At 37.2% G+C, this 9,176-nt stretch overlaps 1 protein-coding gene across 2 annotated transcripts; it reads left to right on the forward strand.

The window, feature by feature from the left end:
- The first annotated feature begins 142 nt into the window (after positions 1-142).
- On the forward strand, positions 143-8,822 carry LOC116297212 (putative pre-mRNA-splicing factor ATP-dependent RNA helicase PRP1). 2 transcript variants are annotated; one of them, XM_031705394.2, is made up of 13 exons: positions 143-308; positions 594-783; positions 1,230-1,414; positions 2,072-2,204; positions 2,564-2,809; positions 3,164-3,418; positions 3,807-4,065; positions 4,365-4,556; positions 4,919-5,041; positions 5,605-5,795; positions 6,878-6,928; positions 7,456-7,574; positions 7,972-8,822. In XM_031705394.2, exons 1-13 carry the CDS (start codon positions 229-231, stop codon positions 8,075-8,077), a joined length of 2,130 nt encoding a protein of 709 aa, XP_031561254.1. In that variant the 5' UTR covers positions 143-228; the 3' UTR covers positions 8,078-8,822. The 2 variants fall into 2 exon arrangements, 1 of the variants encoding a protein (XP_031561254.1); XR_004197206.2 differs by lacking the exon at positions 7,972-8,822 and having other exon boundaries at positions 6,782-6,928; positions 7,456-7,554.
- The last annotated feature ends 354 nt before the right edge of the window (positions 8,823-9,176 follow it).

Below are 9,176 nucleotides of genomic sequence, written 5' to 3' on the forward strand. Positions count from 1 at the left end.
ATACTACCACAAAGAAATACATAATGTGAGTATTATCAGAATTCTTCCATGAAGTAGCAATGTTATGTTTACAATATTAGCAAGGCGCTGGTGCGCTCGTTACTATTCTTTTTAACCGTGTGCGCAAAGCATTCTGGGCGAGCACATGGTTTGGCTGCCATTTTGTTTTTCTGCCGAAGGGAATTTGAGGAGTTTATTGCCGTAAAACTTCTCTTTTTCAACCCAGCCATGTCGAAACGAAGGCTAGACGTCGCTGGAAATATGAACAGTGGCTTATCTACTGCTAAAAGGATCAAAGAAGAGCTAAGGTAAGATAGAAAGTAGTTTTATTCGAGAGGTAACTTCGTTGACAATACGAGATTCCAGAATAACTGAAATCATGGTCACTATTTTGAATGATCCAGACATTATCTTTTCTGCAGATATGTGAGAGTAAGATAGATGTTATAGTTCAATATGATCTTAAAGGGAAACTCTGAAATGTCTTAATTATTACACCAGAATAAGCACATATATCTTTGGTATGACAGTACGTCAACTGTACGTATCACAGATTTGTAAATAAGGTTACTTTGTTTCTCTTTCGCTGATAGTAATCCTTCCAATCTTCGAGGGAAAATCAACCCCTACAATGGCCGCCCGTTTTCTGACCGTTACTTTGACATACTACGCAAGAGAATTGAACTTCCAGTCTGGGAATACAGAGAACAATTTATGGAAATTGTCAAGAAAAATAGAGTGCTTGCTCTTGTAGGTGAAACCGGATCAGGAAAAACCACTCAGGTATGAAACTGTAAATAGAAATAGGAATAGTAATAGTAATAGTAATAGGAACTTCACAGTTCCCTACCATTACATACACACACTTTCACTTGAAGACTAGCATTCTCTGATTATTTGATGCAAAATAAGGAGGAGGGGGCTAGCATTTTTAGTAGAGAAACCAGGCAGGTATGCCTTTAATACAAATTCTTTACCTCAAATGCTCCCCACCACCATTCCTGTCAGCACACAACACCCCCAATTCAGACAACCTCCCAAACCTTGGATAGTATTTGTAATTAAGGCAGTAGTAGTCCCACTTATTCATTGTAAAGAAATATCCCACAATATAGTTTTATTTGCCATTCTCACTGCATTCGGCTCTCATTTTTTCCATTTTACGTAAGAACCACTTTTTAGTATCAATCCCACTCTTCAAGTAACAACTGTCTTTATTTTAACCAAAGATTCCCCAGTGGTGTTTAGAGGTGAGGACAGACAAAACCAAGAAAGTTGCTTGTACTCAGCCCAGGAGAGTAGCAGCAATGAGTGTAGCGCAACGTGTTGCTGATGAGTTAGATGTAGTGTTGGGACAAGAAGTGGGTTATACCATTCGTTTTGAAGATTGTACAGGTCCCAGAACAGCAATGAAGTAAGTGGTATTTAGATGCTAGAAAAAGGCATTACAGTAAGTGTTTTTTATTAATGTAACATACTAGAAAGCAGGCGAGACAGTTAATATAAAAATAATGCTGGTTGGTTCTTAAAAATATTATCATTGTGATGTTAATTTGCCAACCATTAGGCCAAAGAAAAAATAAGTGTGTTTCTTGTTGCATGAGAAAAATGATAGGGGTCAGTAGGTCAGGTTTTTTTACTGATACAACAGTTGAAATGAGCTTACTGGGAACCCTGTGGTGCATTTGGGAATGAAAAAGATATTAGGGTCAGCAAATTAGGGTCGGTCACACAACAGAAAACACACTTATTATTTTTGTTTGGCCTTATCACAATAATTCTTGCCTTATTAGTTGCTTTCATTAGTGAATCAATTTCTGGTTTCTTAGCTTATTTATCGGCAGCTAGCACTATTTTGCACAGCCAAATGTCTCTGACTGATCCTCTTGATGGGTCATATGTTGATCAGTCCACTGTGGCCAGCCATGATGTGCAGCCATTAAACAGCCATTAGTTGAAACTGTGGGAATGAATGCTTTAAAAGAGACGGAATGCCATTATCATTTAGCTATGCTAAGATATGCCAAGTATTCAAGTATTGAATAATGTTCTTTCTTTGTCATGACAACAGGTACATGACAGATGGTATGTTGTTACGAGAAGCCATGACAGATCCTTTACTAGAACGATACAGTGTAATACTTCTTGATGAGGCTCATGAGAGAACACTAGCTACAGATATCTTAATGGGTCTACTAAAAGAGGTATGATTTAAAGATTGGATTACAAATTAAGTATACTTATAATAATAATTCATTTTTTAGAAGCGGTTCATGTGAGGTGAAACTGCTTTTAAAATATGCCTACCTTTTAATTACTTTCCTATGATTGGCTTTAAGCAGAACTGTCTCCACTCCTCCTCCCCCTAAATGTGACACCAGAAACCTAAATTCTAAATGCTTTTGTTTGCAATCCATGAACACGTACACCTCTCCAACCCATAGACAGACATATTTTCACTAATCATTGAGCAATAGTCTCTTGTGTATATTTGTGTTTATTTTCAAGTTTATCATTTCTGATTCTAAGTTCTTACTCTTAATATTGTCTTTCTCTATTTTAGGTTGTAAAACAAAGACAAGATCTCAAGATTATTATCATGAGTGCTACCCTAGATGCTGGAAAATTCCAGGAATACTTTGATAATTGTCCACTTATGACCATCCCAGGAAGAACACATCCTGTAGAAATCTTTTATACTCCAGAGCCTGAAAGAGATTACTTAGAAGCCGCAATCCGTACTGTTATTCAAATACACATGTGTGAAGACATTCCTGGGGACATCTTGTTGTTTCTGACAGGACAAGAGGTTAGCTTGTTGTTATAAGGCTTAAAAAAGTATAAAAAATGTCTGGCTGAAATTGTCACTTTTTCAGCCAAACATCTCTAGGCTGGTCCTCTTGACTGTCACATGTTTGATCAGTCCAATGATGTGGCAGGGAATCAGTCTAAAGTATGTGTCCTAGGGGTAATGAAAGACCAGCCACATCAGACTGATCAACAAATGACCAGTGTATGTGTCTGGTCAAGAGGACTGGCCTATAGTGTCCATTTTGGTTGGACACTTGATGGCCATTTTTTTGAGTGATTTGTTTATGAACCCAAGGTGGATTAATAAAAAAACTTATTTGTGTAACTATAAATCCTTTATTTTTTCTTGTAGGAGATTGAAGAAGCCTGTAAAAGAATAAAGAAAGAAATAGAGAACCATGGCATTGATGTTGGAGAACTGAAGTGTATTCCTCTCTATTCCACCCTTCCTCCACAACAACAGCAGCGTATATTCGAACCAGCACCTCCCAACAGACCTAATGGTGCTATAGGACGCAAGTGTGTCATAGCTACAAACATTGCCGAAACGTCTTTGACTATCGATGGTGTGGTTTTTGTGATTGATCCTGGATTCTCTAAGCAAAAAGTAAGTTTGTGAGGGTAATTGTTGATTTTCTGATCTAAACATTAAGATATCTTGAGGTGTTTGATGTCACCGATCATGCATTATAAAATGCCATACCACAGAAAATACGGCCGATCGGAAAATAGAAAAGCCATTAAATATTTGTCAGTATTCCACTGTTCCTTCCCATCTGGCATTGCGGCCAAGGTATTTTTGTATTTCGTGTACTGAGCTTGTAGTTTTTTCTGTGGTGTAAGATAAAATAAAATAGTTATATAGTGATTTCTCTTGGCACATACTTAAAGGAACATGAGTTCATATAGTAAAAACAAATGAGATGTGGAATGCCACTTGAAAACATTGTATAACAATTATATCTCATGTTCAAATCATATCATTATATTTCTAGGTATACAACCCTCGTATCAGAGTAGAGTCTCTACTAGTGTCTGCTATATCCAGAGCTAGTGCACAGCAGCGTGCAGGTCGTGCAGGCCGTACTCGCCCAGGAAAGTGTTTTAGACTTTACACAGAGAAGGCTTATCAATCAGAGATGCCTCAAAACACATATCCTGAGATCCTGAGGTCTAATCTTGGTACTGTTGTGCTACAGTTGAAGAAGCTAGGTATTGATGATCTGGTACATTTTGACTTTATGGATCCTCCAGGTTAGTTTGAAATCACCGTTTGAAACCAATGTTGAGATTGAGATAGTATCGACCTTTAGATCCGACGACCAGTCTTTGCTTACTTAAATACACCGAATCAAAATATGACGACCAATTTGAATAACTATTGTTCCGAACTGACTTACCAGCCTGGTTTTCACATGGAAACATGTAATAAGAGGCTATGCACAAGACTAGGCTATGAACAATAGTTATTCAAATTGGACGCCATACTTCAATTTGGTGTATAGTAAGATTTTTCAAGAAAAAAATAATTGATAATTCTTTCATCATTTCAGCTCCAGAAACTTTAATGCGTGCTCTTGAACTCCTCAACTATCTTGGAGCATTGGATGATAATGGTGACTTGACGGAACTCGGCAACATGATGGCAGAGTTTCCTCTGGATCCACAGTTAGCCAAGATGGTTATCGCTAGTTGTGAATTCAACTGTTCTAATGAAATTCTGTCTATTACGGCTATGCTGTCAGGTAAAATTATTCCTTTTTCTCATGGTGCCTCGTTGACGTCATTGGAATCTTTATTTTGTCCACTATTCATCATCATCAATCCCCTCCATTATCATCAATGCTGTTAATGATTACTATTATCTATCTCATTCATCATCCATCATCATTCACATCATTGCCACCACCATCATCACCACTATATCTTACACCATTCGTCATCATCATCATGCATCATCATTGCCACCATTAACATCATTATGAGCAATCAATTTTTTCCATATTTCTTTCTATTAAAGTCCACTTAAATGCATTACTGTACATTGCCACCTTCACTATCATTCATCATCATGCATCATCTTATATTATTTTTTGTTCTTATTTAGTTCCTCAGGTTTTCTTGAGACCAAATGAAGCCAAAAAGGCTTCTGATGAGGCAAGAATGAAATTTGCTCACATTGATGGTGACCACCTGACCCTATTGAATGTCTATCATGCCTTTAAACAGAGTGAGTACAATACCCAGACTTATTGACTTCCTTGTAGCTTAGTATTATGAGTTAATTAATATATTAATTGGGGAGCACAGGTGATGCAGTGAGAATGCTCGCCTCTCATAAATGCGACCCGAGTTCAAGTCCCGCTGGGCTTGGTGTCATATCTGAGTAGAGTTGTTTGTTTTCCTTCAGTGCTGTGCTTCGAGGGTTTTCCTTCCTCCACAATAATCAACTCCTAAATTCCATTTCTATCATGGAATGAGGGCCACAGGTTTTTTTAGCCACTGGTTATTAAATGCTACCCTTGTGGAAACAAGGACAGATTTTATTTATTACAAGGTAATCGGCAGATTCAGGCATGCCACCCATTGGGGTACTTTTTGTATGTTTGGGAAGCGCAGTGGAGTTGCTTGATGGTTCTATTCTGTGCTTTGAGAGCTTTCCCTGGGTTCTGAAGTTTATCCTCTCCTTAAAAATCATCTACATTAAAATGTGTTCCATTGTTGAGAAACTGAGTAATCACTACTATAAAACATTTACAGTACTTGAGCTTCTACTCTTCTTCTTTTATGCAGATCATGATGATGCACAGTGGTGCTATGACAACTTCATCCAACAGCGTTCTCTGAAATCTGCCGACAGCATCCGAACACAGCTGGCACGTATAATGGACCGTTTCAAGATGGCACGTAAGAGTACAGACTTCAACAGCCGTGACTACTACTTGAACATCAGGAAGGCATTGGTGTCTGGATTCTTCATGCAGGTACTGTATGCACGTCAGGTTATAGAAGGGTTAGCATTGGGTATAGAGAAGACAAGTAACCAGATATGACAGTGCTCAACACTAACGTTTTTAGATACTAGGCACTGGGCTAGTAAGTCTATAAATCCAGTAGCCCAGCAGAATAAACTACTAGCCTACATATTTAGTAATCCCAAAAACCCACTAGCCTATACATGGACTAGTGAGTTATAATTTTCAATAGCCTAGAGCAAAGATTTACTAGTCCCATGCTAGTGGACTAGAGTTAATGTTGAGCAATGTAGGGTGGAGTTGGTGGACACTGTTATCTTTCTCTATAGTCATTGTTAACCCTTTTCATGCCAGTGACACTTACTAAGTAATAAACAAGATGTTTCTTTATATTTTGTTTAAATATTTGGGTGTGTCTTGTTGTAATTTTTTGTGTTTTTGTGTTTGTATTTTTTCACGTAAAAAGTAAATTAGATGACATAACCATTATCGCATTCACAAACAATGCTACGTTTAAGTTTATTCTTTTTCCTATCTGGATTATGTCAAGTCCTCTAATCCTTTACCCTTCAAATTTTATTGATACCTTAAAATCAGCTCTAGGCTGTTCAAAGTCAGGGCACATCTAACTCACAGATCAAATTGGAATTTTGAGGAGGGAGTAAGCCAGAGAACCCTTAGAAAACCCTCAAATCAAGGAAGAGAGCTAGCAAACTAGGGCTTAAAATAACAGCCAGAAATCGGACAAGTCCGCCCAGAATTGGAACTTACCCGATCCAGTTTTTGCATTAAAACTAATTTGGGCAGTTATCATGACCATGACAAGTTTACTGACAGGTTATTTTAAGCCCTGCAAATTCCACTCACATGTCACTTGCTGAAAATCGAATCAGAGATTTGTGTTATGTGGTTGCACGTTAGATAGTATATATGTACTGCATGTTAGATAGTATATCGGTACATCCTGGGTGGTTGATATAATTTTGTTTATGAAGTATTGTAGATACTGACCTAACAATCTGTGAATCCTACCCACCACCTACCCTTTCTCCCGCAACCCTACACTTTGTACTTCAATGTACTGTGAGTAGGTGGCACATCTAGAAAGATCTGGACACTACTTGACAGTCAAGGACAATCAGGTAGGTTTTCATTAACTTTGTTACATAAAGTGTGTAATTTGATCTATTATTTGCTTGCCCCTCGCTTTGCCAACACCATGTTCTTGTCCTCTTCTCTCTTTCTCCCTTCCTCCCTCTCTCGCTCAGTCTTACATCGAGTGAGTAAAAAGTATACTCGACTGGCATTTCGGACATTAGTCTCATTTTCCTTTTCTTTCCTCCATTTTTATATCAGTCCTAAGTTGCTTGAGTAAAAAGTATACTTGACTGGCATTTCAGACATTAGGCTTGCATCAAAGTATTGTCCAAAAAGTATACCTTTTTCACTATTATCATTTCGTATTTCAGTCCTGTATCAATAAGTGACCCCCTAATTAACTTGCATTTCTCTGCCGGTTTCTTTCTTTCATTTCCCACCCTGTTTCTTTGCTGTTATCTCTCCCTTCCTCTCACTACAGTAGAGTCATTCACTGATTTCTTCCTTCTATAGCTATAAAATTTCATTGAAATAAACTTCTTGTATTGAATATCATGCCTTTGTTTTTCAGGTTGTGCAGCTTCATCCATCAACATGCCTGGACCACAAGCCAGAGTTTGTATTGTACAATGAATTTGTATTAACTACCAAGAACTACATCAGAACAGTCACAGACATCAAACCAGAGTGGTGAGCATGATAGTTACATAATATATAAAAAGAAAGCCTACTTGTACAGCCTCCTGGTTGGGCAACAGTTTGTTGGGTGGGAGGCTGTGGGTTCAAGCCTCAGTGACCAGACCAACTCTCAGGGCCTCAAAATATCTGTGTAGGTGCTACCTTTGCTCTTAAAATATCTGCAAATGGTTAGACCTTAGCTGTGGCTCGAATGACCATAATTCAGTCGTCATGTTAGCTGTGCCAACTTAGCTCAGCCAAAGGTTGTTTCAGGGTATTGATTTAACTTGGAGAAAAGGCAGTAAAGGAAGAGAATAGAATGGTATTGAAAGAAGGCATGAAAAAAATAATTGAAAGAAAGAAACTATGGAAGTAAAATTTATCATTTTTCTTGTGTGTATAAATTCAGGCTAATCAAGAATGCACCAGTGTACTACGACATGAGGAATTTCCCAAACTGTGAAGCCAAGAGGGTTTTGGAGAGGATAATCGAAAAACTTCAGAGAATAAAGTGAACAGTAGGACTTACCCAAGACCTTACAATCAGGTCATCTCTTTACTGGTACATTAATTTCTTATTTGTCGCTTGGTTCTTGGAGCACTTTTTGGGCCATTGATACAGAGAACTCTAGATATACTGTACCATTTTCGTGTGTTTTGGTTTCTGTTATCAAATCTATGCAAGCTTTAATTCAGAGTTGCTATGAAGGGTATACATTGAGTTTCAAAAAGCATTTCATTGAGTACAGGTAATTTACTTTACCTGTTAACTCTTATAAAGTTGATATAGTACAAAGATATCATTTTCTCAACATGTTCAAAACAGCTTTCTGTGATATTTAATCAACTTCATAATAAAAATAAACTAAGGAATAATACTCAAGGGAATGATAACATTGAATGATATCCCATAATCTAAATGGGTCAAAGTCTAGAGAGTTCTTTATGAACAGGCTGGCTTTGATTGTTACATTTGTCTCAGCTTGCTAAGTATTGATACAGGACAGGAATCCACCTCTAGCCTTTTAAGGCAAAGTTTTTCTTTCAAAAACCATTCACTTTACTATTTTCTGCAAAAATAACTTGAATTTTTCATTGTAAAATGTCATACACGTACATATATGCCAGAAGTGGAACATATGGAAACTAAGTTATTTATGTCTTGACTTGATGTTTTGTTAAAAAACCTGTAATTCTAACGAAAAAATCTGAAATTTGATAAACATAATAAACCTCACTTCTTTGAGAAATCAAACCAAATGCTTACTCTATTACATGAATTACTGATTTAATTTTTTCCTTTTTACCAAAATTTTCTTATTTTAGGCCATATGTCATTCCCTAGAGTAATATTTCTGTCTAAAAGTTGCACATCAAGAAGACAGGTGAATATGGATTCAACCAAAACAAAGAATCATATTCAAGAGAATGACACATGGTCTGAAATGGAAAACATAAGACTCAACCTAAGTTACAGAGGGATACAGGCAAGTTGAGGATCAACCTACCTTAGGTCTGGGAGTCCAACTTTAACGACTTTTTTAAAACAAGAAACATAACCTTTTGAATCTATATTTCCAGGGTGATCAAGACAACAGTTGCAACAGGAAAATT

The sequence above is a fragment of the Actinia tenebrosa genome, unplaced genomic scaffold (genome assembly GCF_029948245.1).
Source record: "Actinia tenebrosa isolate PJP-AT-01 unplaced genomic scaffold, QUT_ActTen_1.0 PGA_scaffold0__85_contigs__length_37466705, whole genome shotgun sequence".
Taxonomy (NCBI): Eukaryota; Metazoa; Cnidaria; class Anthozoa; order Actiniaria; family Actiniidae; genus Actinia; species Actinia tenebrosa.